At 34.9% G+C, this 24,847-nt stretch overlaps 1 protein-coding gene across 8 annotated transcripts in view; it reads left to right on the forward strand.

Annotated features, from left to right (window-relative positions):
• Positions 1 to 24,847, forward strand: part of LOC128228988 (arf-GAP with Rho-GAP domain, ANK repeat and PH domain-containing protein 1-like) — a 90,587-nt gene that overhangs the window by 24,842 nt on the left and 40,898 nt on the right. For 3 of the 8 annotated variants that reach the window (XM_052940590.1, XM_052940598.1, XM_052940597.1), the window contains exons 3-11: positions 10,203 to 10,327; positions 10,938 to 10,981; positions 12,734 to 12,812; positions 14,449 to 14,511; positions 14,877 to 14,933; positions 21,358 to 21,402; positions 23,377 to 23,452; positions 24,361 to 24,413; positions 24,590 to 24,640. In XM_052940590.1, the coding sequence (XP_052796550.1) occupies positions 10,203 to 10,327; positions 10,938 to 10,981; positions 12,734 to 12,812; positions 14,449 to 14,511; positions 14,877 to 14,933; positions 21,358 to 21,402; positions 23,377 to 23,452; positions 24,361 to 24,413; positions 24,590 to 24,640 (593 nt within the window). Of the gene's footprint in view, positions 1 to 10,202; positions 10,328 to 10,937; positions 10,982 to 12,733; positions 12,813 to 14,448; positions 14,512 to 14,876; positions 14,934 to 16,081; positions 16,124 to 21,357; positions 21,403 to 23,376; positions 23,453 to 24,360; positions 24,414 to 24,589; positions 24,641 to 24,847 lie in introns of all 8 variants that reach the window. The other 5 variants (XM_052940591.1, XM_052940592.1, XM_052940594.1 and 2 more) reach the window with 5 other exon arrangements.

Below are 24,847 nucleotides of genomic sequence, written 5' to 3' on the forward strand. Positions count from 1 at the left end.
TCCTTGTTACATATTATGGTTCTTCATTGGGGTAGGAATTTTTTTTTTAAATTGGCCATAAAGGTCTTTACTTACATTTCAATATTGTTTGTTCTTTTCACAGTTAATCTAAAACTTGTGCTTTCATTTCTAAGACAAAAGCGGTGTATAGTAAATACTGCTTATTTGATTTCTTGAAATGTTTTTTGAAATTTAATTCCGACATCTGCCCATAACTTTGCATGTCATGATTTCTTTTAAACTTGTGAATAATAATGTTAAAATCATTCACCTTCTACCAGCACATTGTATTACAATTCCTGCCTTTTCATCTTTGGCGAGCATCCATTGCTTCCGAGCATCCATTGCTTCCAGCGATATTCTTGATTGTAAATGTTAACTCAAGTTGAAAAGATTTCTTGTCTTAAGATCTATTTAACCCAGGAAACTGCTAATGATCAAGGGAAATGAGAAAAGTCTCAAGTCCTGGTCATCATTTAGATTTGACTTGATTTGTAGATAGTGTTGTGTTTTAGTGTGTAGGATTTATAGGAACGTTATGATATACTGTGACCTTAATTAACTTAATTAATCAGAAACATGATCGTTAAGAAAGTTACCCTTTACAACCTGCTTTCATTTTGAAACTGAATTTGTTCAAGAATAGAACAGTTAAAAATGAATCGTCGAAATAGATTTCTACGAGATAGGGTTGTTTCTAAAATATCTCGGATAGTGATCGGACGGCCATTCCGTGACTCTGGAAAATCCACTCCTATTGACAACAATGTTAAATATGGAAGAGACACAAACTCAGTTTACTTTACGTCAGAGCACCTGAGCCTTGCAAACCGTCAAGTGTTTATTTCGGAGCCATTCAATGCTATGAAGTTGCCGAGCCTACATAACATAGATTTATCTGAGATTCAACTTGAGACTCTAATTGGGAAAAGATCTAGATCAGCCTCCATGCCTCAGCTAGATTGTACCATTTTAAATCTTTAAAAATTAAAGCAATTATAGTATATTTGTTAAGTAAAATTAATATGAAATCTGTATATGAAGTAATTATCTTTAGGCCACACCAAATTGATATTTTGTTCCGCGGATTTAACTCACTATACCGGACAAGGTGCGGACTGGGCAAAATTTCCGGTTTAGTGAGGATTCCGGTTTTGTGAGGATTTGATGTACGGAGTAAGTTTACTCAAAATATTAACTGAGTTAACCTTTAGAGGCTTTTGTCCTCTAGGGACAGTTCAATTCTCCGACGTTTAGACGGAGGTTGAGACATGATTAAAGCACTTGCATAAGTGATAAGCATAATTAAACATTTCTGCGTTTTATAATCATCTTTTTTCCAAGTCTTGGAATAAAACAACTCGCGTAATTTAATGCTTGTTTAGTATGTTTGATAGTTTAATTAACCCACCGCTCTAATTTGATTCAATCATAGAAGTCTTTAGATAAAAAAAACCCTCCAAAATGATCACTTAATATCAGTTTCTAGTTCTTTATTTTCTGCAACAAACAAATTAATGTTTCAATCAATTTTCTTTTCACAAGTTTGATTATCGCGCGACAGTCAATCCACAGCCCAATCATCATTATCGATTATCGAGTTAACACAACATCACAGGTGTATTATTTAACGACGCGCCGGCTGTCAAAACAAAGTGACACGCGATTCGCGAATTCCTAATACACAAAATTATTTTGACATGTTTGAACAAATAAACATCCGGTTTTGTGAGGTAAAATTACGTTGACAACTAACAAATTTTCTTGATTTTTTGTCCGGTATCCAGAATTCCGGGGTTCCGGTTTTGTAGGGATTTTTTTACATTGAAAATAGAAGGGGAAAACCCGGACTCTAAAAAAAGTCCGGTATCCCGAGGATTCCAGTTTTGTGGAGATCCGGTTTAGTGAGTTTCCACTGTATTATGTATTCCGACATTTTCCCAATGTCCATTAGAGGTTCAGTTCAAGATGGCATTAAAATGGGTTTAAGGGCAATTATTTTTAACAATCTTTCTTATTTATATTGAATATAAAAAAAAATATATTTTTCGCTCTTCGTTCACTTCGGTTTTTATGAAAACTGACAAAATTATTATTTTATTTTTTTCGCTCGCTCGCTCCACTTTTTTTTGGCAAAAATCCGAGGAACTAAACATTAATTTGGTGTGGCCTTAATGAATGAAAAATTAATGAAATAATTTGTTAGAAAACATTTGAGTTTTCTGTTTTTATGTTATAGTAAGATGACATAGAGTAATATTTCAATGATTTAGACTTCTTTATTAAGATATTCCTCTGAAAATATAGGTTATATTCTAAATTCTATAATTAGTTGTTAAAAAGATAGCAATGTGGATGTAATTTAAATATACTAGAATTGGTATTTGCATTGTACCAAATACTTAAAAAAAACTTTGCAGTAATCTAGAACTTGGTCGATAATTCTAGGGTCCATCTACCGTGAAATGTGTTTTTGGCCAGGGTTATTTTTTTTTCTGTTTTTAGTCCCTCCAAAAACTTTTCCTTTACACATATAACAAAGTTTACTTCATAATTGTGTCTCTAGATTTAATTGGGCACAATATAGAATACACTTGATCGATGCAAAAAAATTCACTGAGATGTTCCTTAGGTGACCCTTTTATAATTTTTTTATTTTTTTTATTTTTTTTTTTATAATTTTTTGTTTGTTTGACAATCATTGAAGATATCAAATTCAAACTTCGTGAACATATTAACAGTAACAGTGTGGGTATTTTTTGGGGACAAATTATATAACTCCCAACATAGATATTGTAAGAGTAATCACAGGCCCTTTGTAACTAATGCTTATTTTTCCTGTTCATATATGCGCTTTAAAAAAAAGACAAATTACCCTGAGGGGCAGGGGCAGGTGGGCTTTTCGGCAGGCAGGGTCCAGTATATTGTCCAAACAATTACTTTAGAACCCTTTGTTCAATCATGACCAAATTTGGCCAGAATGTGTATGGGCATAATATTTTGGACAAGTTTAATAACCAGTCATATCTAGTCTAGTCTCAGGAGCTTTATCGCTCTTTTGTTATAGAAATAACCTAAATTACTTAAAAATGTATTGTCTGATCAATAACTTACATTTGTCCAATCATCACCGAATTTGGTCAGAATGTAAATGGGCATATATGTTTGACAAGGTAGGTAACCAGCCATATGGCTTTAGTCTCTCAAGAGTTATTACATGCACTTTGATTATGGAAATTACCTAATATTGGTCTTGTCTAATCAATAACTCAAAAAGCCTTTGTCCAATTATCACCAAATTGGTCAGAATGTGTATGGGAATAACATCTTGTTCAAGTTTGATAACCAGACTTTTGGCTTGAGTCTTTTGAGAGCTACTGCCCTTTAGTTATAGAAATATAGAGTACCATTTTAAGTTTTGCTCATGTGATTGACAAAGGCCAGTCTTGGTCCTTTTGTTATTGATATGGTGAAAACTACTTTTAAAATTGTTGCTCTACATTCTGTTTGCATATATGATAAATAGTCCAACACCTTTTAATACCCCCGACAAACGAAGTTTGAAGGGTGTATATTGGAGTCACCCTGTGGTCGGTCCGTCAGTCCGTCGGTTTGTCGGTCGGTCCGTTGCAATTTACCTTGTCCAGAGCATAACTTAAAAACTACTGGATGGAATTGGATTAAATTTCATACAATGGTAGAGCATAATGAGAGGGAGTGCAGTGTACCATAACCATAACTCTATTCTTGCTTATTACTGAGTTATTGCCCTTTGTTAGTTTTTTTTGTCCGGAGTATAACTTGAAAAGTACTGGATGGAATTCATTGGAACTTCATACAATGGTACAGCACAATGAGACGAAGTGCAGTGTTCAAGAACCATAACTCTATTTTAGCTAATTACTGAGTTATTGCCCTTTTTTTGCTGTCAATTTTTTTCCAGACATTAACTTGCAAACTACCAGATGGAGTTTATTAAAACTTCATACAATGGTAAAGCACAATGAGAGGAAGTGCAGTGCACAAGAACCATAACTTTATTTCAGCTAATTACAGAGTGACTGCCCTTTGTTACTTTTTTCTTGTTTGGAGCATAACTTGAAAACTATTTGATGGAATTTAATAAAACTTCATACAGTGATAGATCATGATGAAAGGGAGTGCAGTGTACAGGAACCGCAATTCTATTTCAGCCAATTACAGAGTTACTTCCCTTTGTTACTTTTTCTTATCCGGAGCATAACTTGAAAACTATTGGATGGAATTTAATAAAACTTCATACAGTGATAGATCATAATGAGAGAGAGTGCAGTGTACAGGAACTGTAATTCTATTTCAGCTAATTACAGATTTACTGCCCTTTGTTACTTTTTCTTGTCCGCAGCATAACTTGAAAACTATTGGATGGAATTTATTAAAATTTCATACAGTGATAGATCATAATTAGAGGGAGTGCATTGTACAGGAACCGCAATTATATTTCAGCTAATTACAGAGTTACTGCCCTTTGTTACTTTTTCTTGTCCGGAGCATAACTTGAAAACTATTGGATGGAATTTAATAAAACTTCATACAGTGATAGATCATAATTAGAGGAAAAGCAGTGTACAGAAACCGCTATTATATTTCAGCCAATTACAGAGTTATTGCCCTTTGTTATTTTTTTCTTGTCCGGAGCATAACTTGAAAACTATTGAATGGAATCTAATAAAACTTCATACAGTGATAGATCATAATGTGAGGGAGTGATGTTTACAGGAAGTGCAATTCTATGTCAGCTAATTACAGAGTTACTGCCCTTTGTTACCTTTTCTTGTCCGGAGCATAACTTGAAAACTATTGGATGGAATTTAATAAAACTTCATACAGTGATAGATCATAATTAGAGGGAGTGCAGTGTACAGGAACCACAACTCTATTTCAGCCAATCACAGAGTTATTGCCCTTTGTTACTTTTTCTTGTCCGGAGCATAACTTAAAAACTACTGGTTGAACGTAATAAACTGTATACAATGGTACAGCACAATGAGAAGGAGTTCAGTGTACATGAGTCATTACACTCTTTTAGCAAATTACAGAGTTATTGCCTTTTTCTGTGTTTTCTTTTGTCAAACTTTTGTCCAGACAGTAACTTGTAAACTAATAGATGGAATTTCATAAAACTTCATACAATGATAAATCATAATGAGAGGCGGCGTTCAGGGGTATTAATCACCTTCAGTGATAGCTCTAGTTGACATTAAAATCCATTTTCATCACATTGCTGGAAATTACATATTGTTATATTATATCAGAGCACACAATATGTTTTGCTTACATTTTACCATTTAGTAGCATACCATTTTACCTTGATTTTACCTTGAGTTCACATTATAATAGATAATACACATAAAAGTTTTTTTACTGTCAAGTATAAAAGATTTAAATCAAGTTTCATTTTGTTTTAACACTATGTTTGGTATTATTTGATTTTATCTTAATTAAATGAAATTAAAGTATATATTATATGCTTTCAAATTTTTAATGACATTTATTAGTAAAATAATGCTTAAATTGTCTGATATTTGTCACTGTTTTAGCCCTCTCACTTAAAAAAATTAAATGATAACGCACACATGCCTGCGCCACTCATTGAATAAACTAGCTTTTGGTGGCTCACTTAGTGATATAAATGACTTTTATAATCTTACACTGAAACTTACCATGTTCTTCTTTATATAGTTTTGATAAACAAATTCCCCTAATAAATACATAAACAAAAAGTGAAATGCTGTTTGATTTCAATAGTGCTTTTAAACTGATAAATAATCAAATGATAGCGTAAACCTCATGTTTGTACTCACAATGTAGATGGGAAATTTTATCTGGTTCAAACTAACAATCGACTGATAACTTCCTATTTCGATATTTAAAAAAAGACTTGAATATATTTTGCAACAGTTTTATTGATTGTTCAGTTACAGGATGGAAATCATAAATCTGGAGTGAACTTGATCAATGACTTAATGTCTCAATCTGTAAATCTTTTTTACAACTGCAAGAAGGATATATATATATATTATATAATAATAATTGTTGATAAAATGTTAATAAACACAACTCAAGGATTACAGTTTGGATATTTTTTTCAAAACATTCTTTGGGTCTAGTACATTTGTTGTGATTAATTACAAAATTATCAATTTCATATCAAGACTTTGTGTTGGATTTGTGTTATATACTTAAATTTTGTTAAAAAGATTAATATTTGAAGTTCTTCAAACTTAAATAGACCAGGGTTTATTTATGGCATAATATACACTAAAAAATCAGTCATAATTCTTTTCTCTTGATGTCTGTGCACTTACTCATTACAGAGTAGGAAGTTAATTTTCGTACTCTCTATTATTAAATTTGTGGCTTTATCTTAATTAAATAAGGCCATGATGCTCAATGGTACAGTTTAGCTTGGGTATGGTAAAATATTATACACACAACAGCTAGTGTTGAAGAAGATGAAGTGTTGAGGGATGGATTTACAGTTTCAATCGAATCAAGTGGTAGACTCAGTGACGTTGATGTTAGAGTGCTGGATGTGTCTTTGAAGGGGAACGTATCAACGTATGGAAGTATGGATCACATGTATATCAATATATCAGAGGTCAAGGAACAAATGGAACGTAATAGAGCGACTCTGTCGTTTTATGACTCTGACGAAGAATCCTCGTGCACTAGCAGTGTATTGCATGGTAAACAATGCTCATAAGGGGACTTTCTCATGTTTTTTCCTGGTAATGCATCTTTGCACATGTATTTTATCATTAATTTACACAATGATATCAAATAGCAGAAAAAATACAATTACAGAATAAGAAAGTATTTTGGTTTTATATGGGTGGTCAAGTCAAGAAAGATTTAGAATTAAACAGAGGCCTAAACCACTAGGCGACATGGACTAATACAAGAGTGATGGATATTTTGACCTTTTAACAATACATTGATATCCAGGGCTTCTAAAATCCGGCAATTTGCTGGTCTGGACCGATTTTGACCAAGCCAGACCGATTTCAGTTTCAAAAAGTGTAAAAAAAATTGGTCCAAAATTTTCTTATTTTTTTTTTTTATAATTTTGGTCCAAAACGACTCAGTCAGTAAAAGTTGTAGAAATTGTAATATACAAAACACTCATGGGTCATTCACACATTCAAAACTACCCCCAATAGGTCATAAAAGTGTCTTAGTTACCATCAGACCAATGCGACCAGCTGCTTTTTCCGCTACGCTGATCACTCAATATAGCCTATCTGTTAATTAGCAGACACTTGCAATCGGTCCAATCATGTGTATTGGTGGTCGCAGAAGACACAATTAAACACACTATGTGTTAATTATGTGCTTGCAGCTATCCTGATTAAGTGTTAAAATCGGTCAATATTTTCACATGGCAATATGCTATGTCGTCGTCGATCATTAGATGATATATCTGTTTGTTGATTACCAAACTGTTAAATTTAAATTGTAATAAAGAACCATTGCTGGTTAAAAATATTTTTAAAGATAAATGCATTTGTCATTGTTAATCCATGAAAGCATAAAAAAATCCGAATTAATTAACCTAGTCATTTAAAGGATATCAACAGTGACACGCTTGATAAACTAGCAGTGCGCCGCTTACGTCATTTTAATTTGCAGTAATGAAAAAATCGTCGTTATCACACTTATAGCTTGAAGCCCCGATTATAAATCTAGATGCATATTATTATTCAAGAGTATCAGTTGAATGTTGACCCACTGTAGAAGCATTAAGCAAATAAACCATAATACTGTTTCATTTTTTGTCGTCTGACCGTTTCCCGCTGGCCACAGTTAATTACGATGGCAGTCGTTCTTGTTAGAAACGCCACAGATCTCGATGATAATCTCATTTCAATTAAGCTTGTATCAATGACTATCTGAATCGGCTATGCTGGCTCTAGATCCCTCTTACGAATTGCAACATCGCAAAAAATATTGACAGAAATGACGTCGCGAAAATGTGTGACATTTCTATATAATCAGACTTTTGAACAGGTCTTTCTTTTTTTTGGGGTGGGGGGGGGTGTCGCCGGGTCCGGACCGATTGAGGTTCCAAACTTTTAGAACCCCTGTTGATATCATCACGTGATAATGTCAATCAACCAAGCTCAAGCTCGCAACACCGAATTGCTTAAAGCTGTTTTAAGTTAAAACTTTTAACACTTTTGAAAGTTTAGTCTTCAAGACCGTATTTGAGCAAATATCAACATTGTCAGAAGGGCTTAAGCTTTCTGTATCTTAGTTCTAACACTCCTATTAATTTGTTATACTTTTTAGAGTCATACAAATATTTGATAAAGTGCATTTTCCAAAAACATGAGGGAGTCCCTTTAAATTTTTGTTTAGACATTTCAAATCACCCAAGATAAAAGTTCATGTTTAGTATAGAATATATTGATTACATGTCAGTGTTGTCTGTATTCAACAAGTCCAATAAAATCAGTTTGGTTTAAACCAGGCATTTGATTTCATATACAGGAAGTTTTAATGGGTCTTCCATTTGTCTTTAAGCTAAAAAAAGGAATAAAAAAACAATGCAAATGAGTTAAGTATGTAGGTGTCTTTGCATGTAAATGATGTATGAGATCAAGTTAATTGAGTGAGGTGTATGTACTTATCATACACTGTATCAACTTAATATCAAGTGGTTGGGTTTTGATTGCCTCATCTGTGATGATTGTTTAATTATCCTGGCCGAAAGGCAAAGTGGATGCAGTGTGTCTTAAGCATTTTTATTATTTTTTTGTTCGGAGTATTATATTCCAGAAGTGTTTGAGATATTGACTTCAATTTTCATACTTAAATTTTGTCCAGAGCATTTCTCCCAGTCTTTTGAAGTATTGACATATTAATATTTAGATCTTATTCACTAAAAAGCAGAGGAACCATAACTCTGAATATTTCTTCACTCTCAGTTTTAAAGCAATTTTTCTCTAGTGAAAATAAATGCATGAATGATTGTTTTCGCATTAGGCACTCTGCAGATAACCACTTAACTGTTTCTAAAATAGATCGAAACCAATAACATAATTTCTGTATTCTTGAAGTTATTGCCCTTTGATCTACACCTCATCTGTCAAAATGGGAAGGAGTAATGGACAACATTTGGAGGGGGTCTCTTACTGCTATGTTCAAATAGTTGCTAATATCCTCCATATTAACATTCTTGTAGAAATTTGTCCATCTTATTATTCCCCCCAATGTTTGCTTGTATTATTACATAACTCACTTAAATGCCATGGACCATTTACCGTGAGGATGAAGGTAGGGTGCAATTATATTCCACACTGATGGGCAGGGTTTAAATAAATACTAAATTAAATCCAAATAAGACTAGCCAAAGGCTATTCTGAATTCACTTGTGACTACATCAAGTACTTGAAGGGAGTGTGGACCAAAGCTCGTAATTCATTGCAAATTTCATACAGATACTTGTAAATTCTGGGAAAATTTGGGGGCTTTGATGAGCCTTTAATGTGTGTGAAGTTGATTTTGGAGTGTTACATGTATTTCATGTCCTGGAGTGCAAAATTGAAGTGACCATCTCAACAAATATGTTGAAGATGATTATTATGAGGATGTCTTAAATGCTCTTAAGTTACTCTGACTGTCATTTGAGTTTTCACATGATTGTGATTTGCTTTGCATTCATTATTAGATTTAATGCATATAATATACACAATGAAGGTGACTCCGAAAAGAATGGGTAAGTCAGCAATACGTTTTTGTCTCTTTGAAATGTTCATTTATTTCAGTTTAAGGCAAAAATAACTGATTTTCACCAAAACAAAGAGACTAAGGAAGGTTTTTCAGAAAACATCAGCCTCTGGTGAATGTAATACAGAAAGAGGTTATAATATTAGCTTCTAGCTATCTCCTCAGTTCTTATGGTGGTTTATGTTTATTATGTGTTGTTTCAGTGAAAATTTATTGAAATATATAATGCTTTGACAAGATATTATTACCCAAGTTTTTCATTTATAAAGCTGGAAATCCCTCGCATTTCCCTCCTTTCAAACTAGTATGACCACAGAATTCTAGATGACATTGTCAACTTGTCTATTTGAGACTGCGCCAGTCACAGATATATTACGATAGATCATGTATTAACCTATGATTTCCAATGTGTACCATTTTTCTCCCTCCAGATGAGGATGACCACAGTAGCGAGGGAAGCGTCGATGACATTATTGACCAGCCGGACGGAGATGAAGACAACGCCAGCCTCACCTCCATGACTCAGGCCGAAATTCTGCCCACAACTTCCCTCTCTGTAAGTTTTTGTCCCTCAATATTTTGTTAGTATTACCCTTTGATTGATAAATACAGCAACAATTCAGCGTTAGTGTCAGATGGGATGCTCTCTTGTCAAATATGATCATTTTCTGTTGGATAATTGGAATCACGCACACTGACTGTAGATGCAAGTGATAACGGCTTGAAAGCAGTTGTGTATGTTTAAGTTATGTTTCATTCATGATTCTGAATAACTAATTAGATAGTATTTTGTTTCAGTGGAAGATCGTAATATATTTCACCAAATGCTTGCCAAAAGTTATATTACGCAAGTGGCATAGTCATGAGCGAAATATTGACTTTTGGTGTTCATGAGGTGAAATATATGAAAAGCTTCGACCTTGATAATAGCTCAAAAACTGATATTAACTTAAAACTTATAACACATGTTGCAATGCACACATGTATAACAAGGCCCATAACTCTGCTGTAATTATTTGCAATTTACCCCCCTTTTGACCAAAACTCAACAGATGAGCATCGGCATTTGTTTTATGGCGTTCTTGTCAGTTATTATTAGTTCACATACAAATATGTTAAATTAGTTCGAAACTTTGCTCTAAGCTATGTAATATTTCAATTTGCAGCCAAGGAAGAAAGAAAGAAGTGGCTACCTGTACAAGCAGGGAGGGTAAGTGTGGTATAGATGGCAATCTGAAAACTGATTGTGTTGACACAATTCACCTTTTTGTTTCACATTCTTGCTAAAAAAGTTTTCTTATGTTTCGTTAGGTTTTATCTATTTAAAATCTTCGAACTTAAATTTCATTTGTACAATCTGCCGAAAATTGGAGATATATTAACTTTTACACTGGATTTCCCTGGAAGTTGAACATTTTATTTTTATTTATTAAATATAAAAAGTAAAAAACATCAGCAAACTTCACAACAAGTTGGTTTTGCATTGTTATGCCCCCGAAGGTGGGCATATTAAAATCGCACCGTCCGTCCGTCCGTCCGGCTCTGTAACTTTCCCTTGTATGGACAGATTTTAAAATAACTTGCCACATGTGTTCCACATACCAAGACGACGTGTGGCGTGCAAGACTCGTGTCCCTACCTCAAAGGTCAAGGTCACACTTAGTGTTTATTCACAATGGAGTGCTGCATATAAGGACATAGAGTATAGGTTGTCGTGTCCGGGCTGTAACTTTCTCTTGTATGGAGAGATTTTAAAATAACTTGCCACATGTGTACCACATACCAAGACGACGTGTCGCGTGCAAGACCCGTGTCCCTACCTCAAAGGTCAAGGTCACACTTAGTGTTTATTCACAATGGAGTGCTGCATATAAGGACATAGAGTACAGGTTGTGGTGTCCGGGCTGTAACTTTCCCTTGTATGGACAGATTTTAAAATAACTTGCCACATGTGTTCCACATACCAAGACAACGTGTCGGGTGCAAGACCCGTGTCCCTACCTCAAAGGTCAAGGTCACACTTAGTGTTTATTCACAATGGAGTGCTGCATATAAGGACATAGAGTATAGGTTGTCGTGTCCGGGCTGTAACTTTCTCTTGTATGGACAGATTTTAAAATAACTTGCCACATGTGTTCCACATACCAAGACGACGTGTGGCGTGCAAGACTCGTGTCCCTTCCTCAAAGGTCAAGGTCACACTTAGTGTTTATTCACAATGGAGTGCTGCATATAAGGACATAGAGTATAGGTTGTCGTGTCCGGGCTGTAACTTTCTCTTGTATGGACAGATTTTAAAAAAACTTGACACATGTGTTTCACATACCAAGACGACGTGTCACGTGCAAGACCCGTGTCCCTACCTCAAAGGTCAAGGTCACACTTAGTGTTTATTCACAATGGAGTGCTACATATAAGGACATAGAGTATAGGTTGTCGTGTCAGGGCTGTAACTTTCCCTTGTATGGACAGATTTTAAAATCACTTGCTACATGTGTTCCACATACGAAGACAACGTGTCGTGTGCAAGACCCATGTCCCTACCTCTTAGGTGGAAGATACACTAAGTGTTTATTCACAAGGGAATTCTGAATATAAGGACATAACAGTGTAGGTTTTCAAGTATGGGTGGTATTTTTTTATGTTCAGAGGCAATTTAAAATAACTTGCCATATGTATTTGACACGTAAAGGCAAGATCAACTTTTCATGTACTAACCTTGTTCGTAGGTCAATGTCACATTCGGGGGCATTCGTCACATACTGTGACAGCTCTTGTTTTAATTATTATGATAAGAATGTTTAAAAAAGAAAACATAACAGCTTGCTTTTAACTATCTTCTCCTTGTTTTCATTTCTGTGGTAGAAATTTTCTTCAATTAAGAGAGTGCAATACAAATGATAGTCAATAATTGTAGATAACTTAGTATTGTTGAAAAAAATCTGTCTGATTTTGTTGCTAGGGTAAAACAGAATCGAGGCTGGAGAAAACGCTGGGTGATATTTGATGGCCGGTCCCTTCGATATTACTCTAATTCCAAGGTGAGCCCTATTTTAGGCCGAGATTAATATTTTGAAATGTACTACAAATGTTATTTAGATTAAACACTTCCTGGTTTTAAGATATATATCTGGTTTTTAATCTGACCACTTAACAAACTTTTACATTGAATAATCAAAGGGAGAATTCATGTTGCTGCAAGAAATTAACTGCAATTTTCCATTGACTTACTTTCATATTTGATGCCTATTAGTTATTAATTCAGGCTGTATTTGTTAATAATAATATTAATAATAATAATAATAATAATAATAATAATAATAATAATAATAATAATAGAAAAATAATAACAGTGGTCGAAACTAGCACAAGCCTGCAAGCCATGCACTGGTAAAATGTCTTTCGGGCTTGCTCAAATTCTGAATTTTATATAGCAGGGCTTGTTAAAAAATTTGATGCCAAGCAATAGTATAATAATTCGGGCTTGTTGATCCAAAAGTCTTATTTCGATGACTGTAATAAAAGAATAATAATAATAAAATAATAATAAAAATAAAAATAATAAAATAATAATAATGAAAACGATAATAATGATAATAGTAATAGTAGTAAAAAAAGTAAGTAAAAAAGTAGAAATTATAATACACAAACATTGTTTATCATTAACACATCTACAAATAGACAGGGAACACTTGAGAGTGCATGATAGGGGACATTCTTGAGAGAGATAGGGGACATTCTTGAGGGTGATAACTTCGCTCTGTGTTAATTGACTTTGCTGTTTTATTACATAAAAGATAAGTTGACTTTTTCTCATGTAAACAAATTACACTTCTGCTATGAAGAGCCATAATAATTAAAGAATGCCATTGTAACTTCATAAAATAGCCATAAAATTCTGAATTACTAAATAACCCACTTGTGCCCTAATTATAATAAAGTACCACGTACTAATTGACTCATAGCGAAAAATTATTGACATAATTGACATCGTGAAAATGTGACATCATGAAAATGTGTGACAGAAATCTGCGGTCATATCTAAAATCTGATCTTTTTAACCCTGCTGGAGGGTCGTGGTTGACTGGCCTGGACAGATTGAGATTTCCTAATTTAAGAAGCCCTGATGATATGTTTCTTTATATGTAATAGGAAGTACACAAAAATGCATTTGTCATTGCACAAAAACAGCTTAGTGATAAGTAAACTATGCTTTACATTTTGTTACGGAAATTTAACGCTTGAACTGCTTCAGTTAATTTTTAATGCATGAATTTAACAATAATTCAGATATGTTATAAGAGGATGACTAAATGATATACCGGTACATAATAATTTCCAACTATATAAAAATATATTAAAAAAACTGTGCACTTGACCATTGCCTTATTATTTATAAATGACCACTGTCTCATGATGATTGTCATTAATAGCATGATTTTAAAATAACATTGTTGAAAATCAAATTCCACCAGGGCCTAATAAATTAAGCCTCAATGAAGTCAACACATGGACCTTGCTATAGAGGCCTACCATTCTCAGGGTACTTTGGCTCTAAGGAAAATGGACTTTGACATGAAACTAAGAATCATGACTGTATAAAATGATTCCTAGGTACTAATATTTGTAGAATCATTTTAGAACCAATTAATACATTAGATGTATGCTCATTTTCAGGACATGGTTTCAAAGCGTATTGTGCCTCTGTCCTGTATGAAGAATGTTGAAATGGACATTAAGGTAAGAAAATTAGTGGTGTTGTTGATCTATAAATGATTTGTGGGCTAATTTTACAGAGTAGTTTGTTCGACTGTTTCCGTACATGGCACATGTATTTGAAAAAAAATGCTAAATAACAATGCTTTGTTTTGTCGGGTATTTTGTTTAAAAAGTAAACTTGACATATATTTGCTTTAGAAATTAATTTTGTGTTTTGCAGTGTTTCATTTATTCATTACTGCTTTTTCAAACCAGTACATGTAAAGTTGCTTATTTTGTTATGCAAAACTAAAGGTAAGAAGTTTACTCACAATTGAAATTCAAATTAATCGGAGAAAGTGTGTGTGTTACTTTTTATTTATATGAACATATTTTTGATAAAAAAGTTGAAGGACATGATCGCTGCAGTAGAAAAAGCAAATATAATACCAGTGATAATGACAGTGAGTACAACGGAGATCTGGTGTACATACTTTCAACTCTCAAGTATTATTCCTTGTTTTCAAAACCTGTTTATGATCTTCATGGGTTGTCATGGAGGTTTGTTTACAAAAATTTGAACTTGATTGTGAAAATAAATTTTAATCATTCACACATACAGATCAGCGTAATATAAGCTTTCATTAATATTTCACATCATGCCATATGTACTTGACTTGCTTTGTTAACCATTAACAAGGTTGCATACAAAGTTTGAAACAAAGGGACATAATCAAAATATGTTAGATTTTTGTGTCATCTTTCCTGATAACCCGTATGCAAGAATCTTAAAAATGCATCCATATTGATGGAGACACCATGGAGTTTTCTCAGTGTATACTGTAGATACACATATTTACTGTATATTCAAATGTATTGCTCATGATTTGGTATGGTTATCATATGTTCTTGGAGATTATATCAGCTTACATTTTACTATTTCCCTGTCTATACCACTTGTAAAAAGTCTTGTTTTATAATAGTTATTTAATTTGGAAATTGTAAACATAACAGACAGTTATCAAGTCAATTCATTTAAATTATCAAGGATTTATATAAGTTAATGGTTATTCATACTGTACATGTACAAAAAAACAACAACATTGGTTTTTAATGGATTTTTTTTTAACTAAAATGTGAACTACATGACCATCCAGTGCATTCCTCTCTAATATATTGATGACTTTTTGGACATCTCCACTATTAGAAATTATTGCATGCTAACTGTAAACAGTGATGTTGACCACACAAACCCAGCCAGTAGAGCATAGGCCCTCTTGGGCCTCTTGTTTTATCACAGCATGGTCCTATGACCATAAGGTCATATAACTTAGACATGAGACTAAATATCAAAAAAAGTTTTTCTTATATATTGTTGTTTCAGCCTTTCACTGGTGTTCTTCATTTACACATACATACACATACATACACATACATACACATACATACACATACATACACATACATGAACAGTTCATCTGTTTTACATGTAGGTCAAATACACATTTCTTGCATCCAATAATTATTAAACAGAAATTCTCATAACATTGTATCATCACATTTATATATCTATATCATCTGTTTAACAGGCATGTATTTTACTTTAACTCAGGACAGACCTTTGTCAAGAATAATAACGTCCGGAGATCTGTTTGTAAGTGACCATCATCTATATATTGACTTGAAGCCCCCAATGCCGTTGGTTAGAGTTAACAATATTGATAACACTTCTCATTTTGTTAAGTTAATCCCCGCATGGTGTTCAGTTGCATTTTATTCTCTGTATTCTGTTTATTATCATTCTCTATATATATATATATATGTATATAATATAATTGTGTAACATAACTTATTATGTACAATGTTAAACATGGAATTTTGATGAAAAGGACACCAAAAACATTAATTTTGATAACCCCAATTATAAACTTTATACGTGAGGAAGCACCAAACTTGTCATGCTGTTAATTTAACTCACATATTTGTGTATTCTATGTACAAGCATGCATGATACTGCAGTATTCTTGTGTTTATTTGATCAGCTGTTTCAAACCAGTACATGTATAATTGCTAATGAACCAATGCGTTGGCTGTTCCATAAATTTGTGCTGTATTGTACATGTGCATGTCATACTAACACTGCAAATGTTGCAGTATTCCATAATACCTTTGGATAGTTTCTGGCATGTCAGGGTGCTTCTCTTTGCATGTGTTGTAAAATTGTATCTTTTATATTTGTAAGGTGTTCTAAGGGAACCCATGTCTGTTTCTCACCCAAGAACTCATGGGTTTGAGACACTTTCTCATAGTCTCTCAGAATGGACAACACTACTGGTTCTAGGAAACAGACTTGAGTTTGGTTCAGGTTATCTAAATGGTCTAGCAATGTTTCTGGTGACAGTGTCATGCACATGGACCATACATCATGGAGCTATAGAAAAGTGACTTTATTGGTTTAGCACACCTAAAACTTTTGACTAGGGATGCAAATGAATATTCGAATATTCGATCAAACGTTTGGTATTCGAATGTTTAAATCAGTATTCGAATATTGGAAAAAACAAATGTTGAATAAATAGTATAAAAAACCTTTTGCATACAACTCTGTTGTTGTGTATAAATGTCGTTAGTCTTGTTTTTACAACATAGGCCCATGGTGTGAATGTGATGACAATACACTATATACGCGCCATATGACATTTAGAGACATATCGTCGGGTACTAAAAAAGTACCCTTAATTTTACAATAACTGACTATAAGACAAGTGATATCAAATATGACAATTATTTTCGGTAAATTTAAAGGCCTTTAACAATTAAGGATTTAAGGAATCGGCCTTTACACCAATGTGTTGTCTTGTCTGCAAATAAAGCTTTGCAACATTGCTCAAATCACAGTGAAGATATGAAAGGCATGTGCTACTATAATGTAGTAACATGTATCTGCTTTAAACTGTTTTCCATGTTTTAATACAATGTTCGTGCTTTGAAATATAACTCAGTATAGCATAGCGTTTTTTCTCTATTGATGTCAAAATCCATGTTTGTTTTCGTTTATTTTTTTTACTAGTTCCCGAGTTGGTTTGTTGCTTCCATAGTTATATTTTGTACAGGTCAATCCCAAAACAGGGCTGCACGTCCTACGAAAAGTCCCTCCATTGGTGCATAATGCCATTTGAGCAGGAATCCATCTAATTTCACATTGAGTACAAATACGAAGACATGCAGAATTCAAATTATTTGATCTTGTTTTTTTTTTATTGTTTATTTAGGCCCAAAAAAATAAATTGTTTGTTTAGGGTAACCTTCCCAAAATTTCTAGGTAGGGTAGGTGGGGATTTTTATGCCCTCGAAGGTGGTCATATTAAAATCGCACCGTCCGTCCGTCCTTCCTTCCATCCGTCCGTGTGTCCGGCTCAATAACTCTTGTCCGGGCTGTTTCTTTCCCTTGTATGGACAGATTTTAAAATAACTTGCCACATGTGTTCGGCATACCAAGACGACGTGTCGCGTGCAAGACCCGTGTCCCTACCTCTTAGGTCAAGGTCACACTTAGTATTTATTCACAATTGAATGCTGCATATAAGGACATAGAGTATAGGTTGTCGTGTCCGGGCTTAACTTTCCCTTGTATGGACAGATTTTAAAATAACTTGCCACATGTGTTTGACATACCAAGACGACGTGTTGCGTGCAAGAACCATGTCCCTACCTCTAAGGTCAAGGTCATACTTAGGTGTTTATTCACAATGGAATGCTGCATATAAGGACATAGAGTATAGGTTGTCGTGTCTGGGCTGTAACTTTCCCTTGTATGGACAGATTTTAAAATAATTTGCCACATGTGTTCGGCATACCAAGATGACGTGTCGTGTGCAAAACCCGTGTCCCTACCTCTAAGGTCAAGGTCACACATAGTGTTTATTCACAATGGAATGCTGCATATAAGGACATAGAGTATAGGTTGTCGTGTCCGGGCTGTAACTTTCCCTTGTATGGACAGATTTTAAAATAACTTGCCACATGTGTTTGACATACCAAGACGACGTGTTGCGTGCAAGAACCGTGTCCCTACCTCTAAGGTCAAGGTCATACTTAGGTGTTTATTCACAATGGAGTGCTGCATATAAGGACATTGAGTATAGGTTGTCGTGTCCGGGCTGTTTCTTTCCCTTGTATGGACAGATTTTTAAATAACTTGCCACTTGTGTTCGGCATACCAAGATGACGTGTCACGTGCAAAACCCGTGTCCCTACCTCTAAGGTCAAGGTCACACATAGTGTTTATTCACAATGGAATGCTGCATATAAGGACATAGAGTATAGGTTGTCGTGTCCGGGCTGTAACTTTCCCTTGTATGGACAGATTTTAAAATAACTTGCCACATGTGTTCGGCATACCAAGATGACGTGTCGTGTGCAAAACCCGTGTCCCTACCTCTAAGGTCAAGGTCACACATAGTGTTTATTCACAATGGAATGCTGCATATAAGGACATAGAGTATAGGTTGTCGTGTCTGGGCTGTAACTTTCCCTTGTATGGACAGATTTTAAAATAACTTGCCACATGTGTTTGACATACCAAGACGACGTGTTGCGTGCATGAACCGTGTCCCTATTTCTTAGGTCAAGGTCACACTTAGGTGTTTTTCACAATGGAGTGCTGCATATAAGGATACAGAGTATTGGTTGTTATGTCCGGGCTGTAACTTTTTCTTGTATGGACAGATTTTAAAATAACTTGCCACATGTGTTCGTCATACCAAGACAACGTGTTACGTGGAAGACCCATGTCCCTACCTCTAAGGTGAAAGATACACTTAGTGTTTATTCACAATGGAATGCTGAATATAAGGACATCAGAATGTAGGTTGTCAAGTATTGGTGGTATTTTTTATGTTCAGAGGCAATTTAAAAGAACTTGCCATATGTATTTGTGTGATCTTTAACTTTTCATGTACCTTGTTCATAGGTCAATGTCACATTCGGGGGCATTCGTCACATACTGTGACAGCTCTTGTTTTTTATTATTTTTTAATTTCTTTTCAAAATCTGTCGTAAGTTCAGAGTGTTTTCTTGCACATGGCAGTCTTTCCTACATTACTGTCATTGCCTGACTTTGTTTTATCATATAAACAATAATTCTGATTAAAATCTGCATTTATCCGCCCTTCGTAACTCTCTATTCGCTAACGAATATTTTTTTGGCTCAGAAACGCAAAAAAATAGTTATGGTCGGCGCATTTTTATAGGTAGGGTCGGGTTACCCGAAACGGACAAATTTTTTATTTAGGCCTTATAGTGCATTGCTTTTTTGCTTTTTGAAAATAGGGAATTTTAGAGGTTCATTTGGGAAAAATAAAGGTTCGCCGCGTGTACTGGTTAGGACAAAATAGTGCCCCAGCTATTACTTTTGCGAATAATAATAATAGTTTACTACATCTTCTTAAAGATATATTTTGGTAATCCAATATTCGATCAAAAGAATTTCCGAATATTCGAATGTCAATTTTGCCATTCGTTTGCATTCCTACTTTTAACACATCTGATTCCATTTAAGGCACACAATATGGATTGATGCAAAAACATTTTTTTTTTTAATTTTAATGCATTCTCGTGTTGAACTCATTTGACTTTAATGATAAAAAAGCGAATGATTTGTGTACAGGTAAAAGATAGAAGCATTTATAAGTGCCCATAAATTACCCAGTTAAAAAAAGCACAACAATATCGCTTATACAGAGATGTGATTTGTCCACGGAACCCTGAAAAGAGCTTCTAAAAAGGCAGTTTTTCTTCTACGGCAGTGTGCTTTGACCCCATAAGTGCCCCAAGCACCCATGGCCGAAGTGGTTTCAGCCCTCCAGCTGCCAGGTCAATCACATCACTGCTTATACTTTTTGATCTGTACACAAGTCATATGCTTTTGTTTTGTGTGACCATTAATGTCAAATGAGTTTAACATAATAATGCATTAAAGTTATTAAACATTTTTTTTGGCATCAATCTATATTATGCTGTACCAATCTGACTTATAATATTTCTCAAAACATGTTATTTCTGTACTTTTCCTAAATCTATATATGTGAATATTTATTTGATTTATTATGCCCCCTTTTGAAAAAAGTGGGGTATATTGTTTTGCACATGTCGGTCGGTCGGTCGGTCGGTCTGTCTGTCTGTCGGTCGGTCGGAATACCAAATGGTTTCCGATCAATAACTTGAGAACGCTTTGACCGAGGGACCTCATACTTGGTATGTGTATTGGTCATCACCAGCAGATGAACCCTATTGATTTTGAGGTCAGTGGGTCAAAGGTCAAGGTCAGTGTGACCTTTACATGAAAAACGGTTTCCGATCAATAACTTGAGAACGCTTTGACCCAGGAACCTCATACTTGGTAGGTGTATTGGTCATGACCAGCAGATGAACCCTATTGATTTTGAGGTCAGTGGGTCAAAGGTCAAGGTCAGTGTGACCTTAACATGAAAAACGGTTTCCGATCAATAACTTGAGAACGCTTTGACCCAGGGACCTCATACTAGGTAGGCTTATTGGTCATGACCAGCAGATGAACCCTATTGATTTTGAGGTCAGTGGGTCAAAGGTCAAGGTCAGTGTGACTGTAAGCTGAAAAAAGGTTTTCTGATTGTCCATATTTTATTTAAGTGTCCAAATCCTACTAACAATTTGGCTCCCAAGGGGGCATAAATGTTTCACTAACATCTCTTGTTGAAATATTAAATGATGCCTGTTGATGCTAACATAGTTTATAATGGTCATGATGACAGTAATTCTGTTATGTATTCCATTCGTGTTTATAAATACTCATAGGCAATTAGTAATGCTAATATACAGTCATGTATATTTTCATTTAAAAATATTCAGGGTAAAACCGTTAGAAGGAAGAGTTCGTTAGGGAATGGTTCAAGAGTGAGTTTATGCATTTTACCAAGAAGCTTGACCTGTCAACCCTGCTTCAGCTAGTTTAATGTTAAAACAGATTTCTTGAAGAGATTTTGATATGAACTTTAGTCTTATAAATTTTACTTGCAAGTTGTCCATGTTTTGTCTCTCTCCTGCGATTGAAAAAAGTGTAAGGATTTTTTGGTCTGCATCATAGGCAGTGTCATGCAAGTTCTTTAATCGGACAACCCAAACCCCATACCCACACTTGAGCCAAACATATTTACATGTTTCCCCCTTTGAAGTCAAATCCTAGACCGCTCCTGGTGAAACTTTATACACATATTGTACAAAAACAGTAGGCATAATTCCCTTGGATGATATTATTTATTCAGATAAATTTGTTATGCCCCTTAGTCAACTAATAAAAGCCAGAAATACCTTGGTACCAGACAGTCCTTGACACCTCCAGACATTGACACCTGCAGACCTTGGTACCAGACAGTCCTTGGTACCAGACAGTCCTTGGCACCTGCAGACATTGACACCTGCAGACCTTGGTACCAGACAGTCCTTGGTACCAGACAGTCCTTGGCACCTGCAGACATTGACACCTGCAGACCTTGGTACCAGACAGTCCTTGGTACCAGACAGTCCTTGGCACCTGCAGACATTGACACCTGCAGACCTTGGTACCAGACAGTCCTTGCCACCTGCAGACATTGACACCTGCAGACCTTGGCACCAGACAGTCCTTGGCACCTGCAGACATTGACACCTGCAGACCTTGGTACCAGACAGTCCTTGGTACCAGACAGTCCTTGTCACCTGCAGACATTGACACCTGCAGACCTTGGTACCAGACAGTCATTGAAACCTCCAGACATTGCCACCTGCAGACCATGGCACCTGCAGACCTTGGTACCAGACGGTCCTTGACACCTGCAGACCATGGCACCTGCAGACCTTGGTACCAGACAGTCCTTGACACCTGCAGACCATGGCACCTGCAGACCTTGGTACCAGACAGTCCTTGGTACCAGACAGTCCTTGACACCTCCAGACATTGACACCTGCAGACCTTGGTACCAGACAGTCCTTGGCACCTGCAGACCATGGCACCTGCAGACCTTGGCACTATATTTTCCTTGGTAACTGCTTGGCTGCTCTTCTTGGACACTATTGCTAGATTCTACCAATAGTTATAAAGACCTATGTACTTGTTTTTGTTTATGAGCAATTCACTTTATATTTTCTTCCTTATATATATCATGCTTTATTTCACAAGAAAATAGGAAGCATATATAGTCAATTAGTAGAATGCATCCTGCTTCTCAGTCCTTGTTTCCCCCCGATTTATTTCAGGGTTATAGTTCAGTCAGTTATCAGATAATGAGATGATTTTACAATTTGTAAAGTTTATATGTATATGTTAAGATATACTTGGTGCCTGTTCACCTCACTTAAGTAACCAGAAGTACTACAGCTAGTTATAATTATGAAGTGGTTTTAATTAATTCCTACAAAATAATAATTTTCATATCCTAATATTAATTTTAAAGAAGTATTGTGTATGTCACCCTTTTCTTAAATGTAAGAATCCTTTATTGTTTGGTGTAATATAAAACTACTTATTAAAACTTTTTAAGCTGTTTAGTGCTCAAAATTATGTTTTGTCTAATTAGCTGGTAGTATTGTTCAAATTTGCCACATATATCTCTTTATAAATCAACAGTCAGCCATTAATTAAACTGGCATATCACTTGTTTTAAACAGAGGCTAGGCAAGACTTTTGGAAAAAACATAATTTCATACACTAAGCCAGTAAATGTTTGTTGGCATTTATTTGTCAAAGGTGGTCGCCCTGCTGTTCCATACCTGACTATGTTTAAATTGATAAATGCATATGAATGAATATGAACCAGTGCATAATTTCTTACATATTTCTAAATATTTAAAAACTTTGACAACGTTATTAAAAATTGTTTTGTTGTTTACCAGCCAAACAACTCTAGGCAGTTCAAGTTCAAGCTGCAATGCCAGAACAGGACCTTCCTGTTTGCCACGGACACTCTAGGTAATATGAACATTCTTAACTTTTTGTCATGTTTGGTAGGTTTTAGATGTATTAGGACACTCTTATCAATGATCCTTCTGAACAATTACTTTTTCCACTGGTCAGTCAAAGAAGTTATATAATAATAATATAAATTGTTTCCAAACAAATTGTCTCTTTGGTCATGTAAGAAATCACTACTTTGAAGTTTCAAAAAAATCTTCAAGTAACACTTCCAATTCAGAAAGTGATCTTAAGGCACTCTTTAACTGAAATTCTTGAACTGACAATATTTGGTCTAATGCTCGAATTTGACGATATTTCGTCTCATGACACATATTTTGTCTAACGCCGGATATTTTGTCTTAATGCCCATTATTTGGTCTAACGCTCGATATTTGGTTTTACGCTCGATATTTGGTCTAACGCTGAATATTTGGTCTAACGCTGAATATTTGGTCTAACGCTTGATAGTCCGACATTTGGTCTAACACTCAATATTTGGTTCAATGTCTGATATTTGGTCGAATGGTTGTTGAGAAGATGGGCCCAATTTTGGCAATCATTGATGGAAGAGTTATAAGTACATTAGAAATAGTTGTTTCCTATATATAAGTGATACTCATGCCACTGCAGGGATGTATTATAGCCTTAGCACATCAATCATTTCACTTTTGAGTTTTAATTAATTAATTAATTTATAAATGTGTAGATAACTGGCTGCTCACACATTTTTCTCTTCCTTGTTTTATCAATGTTGGAATAATTTCAGAGGCTACTTTATCTTCAAACTGTTTTTTTTAAAAAATGGGAGCGGGGGGGGGGGATTTTTCTAGTTTATGCAAGAGCTTATATTTTGAAAAAGAATTAAACAAAGAATCTCATTTTCTGTATGAGTTTTATACCAATGTTGATTTATCATGTTACAGATGATTGCAAGATGTGGTCCAGCACCCTGATGGAAGCCATCCTAACATACCAGGCAAGTTTCTGGTATTAGTTATGATATTCAGATGATATAGATGTCATAACATATTACTTAAATGTGTAGTTTGATTGGGCTTTTTAATTTAAAAAATAAGGTACTGACTACGAAAGTCTTTTAATATGGCAAAGCAAAATTTCTGGTAACAGTTGCTGTTTTTTGTTTATATGCAGAGACCTGTAGAGGAGCAACCAGGTGGGGATATGGCCAACCCTGACATTGCTGTAAGTAAACAAGCCTTTAAGTTAACTGCATGTTCACTGTTAAGAAATGGCTGAGAAATCTTAAAGAATGTATGATTTTAAGGATTTTTTTTTTTTAAATAGGCTATTTTCCAAACTGGTCATATACTGGTAAACAATAGCCAAGTTTGCATCTGTTTAAGGCAGGTGTCAGTTTCGAAAAAATGATCTTTCTTAGCAAGTTGATTG

This window comes from Mya arenaria, chromosome 3, assembly GCF_026914265.1.
Source record: "Mya arenaria isolate MELC-2E11 chromosome 3, ASM2691426v1".
Lineage (NCBI taxonomy): Eukaryota > Metazoa > Mollusca > Bivalvia > Myida > Myidae > Mya > Mya arenaria.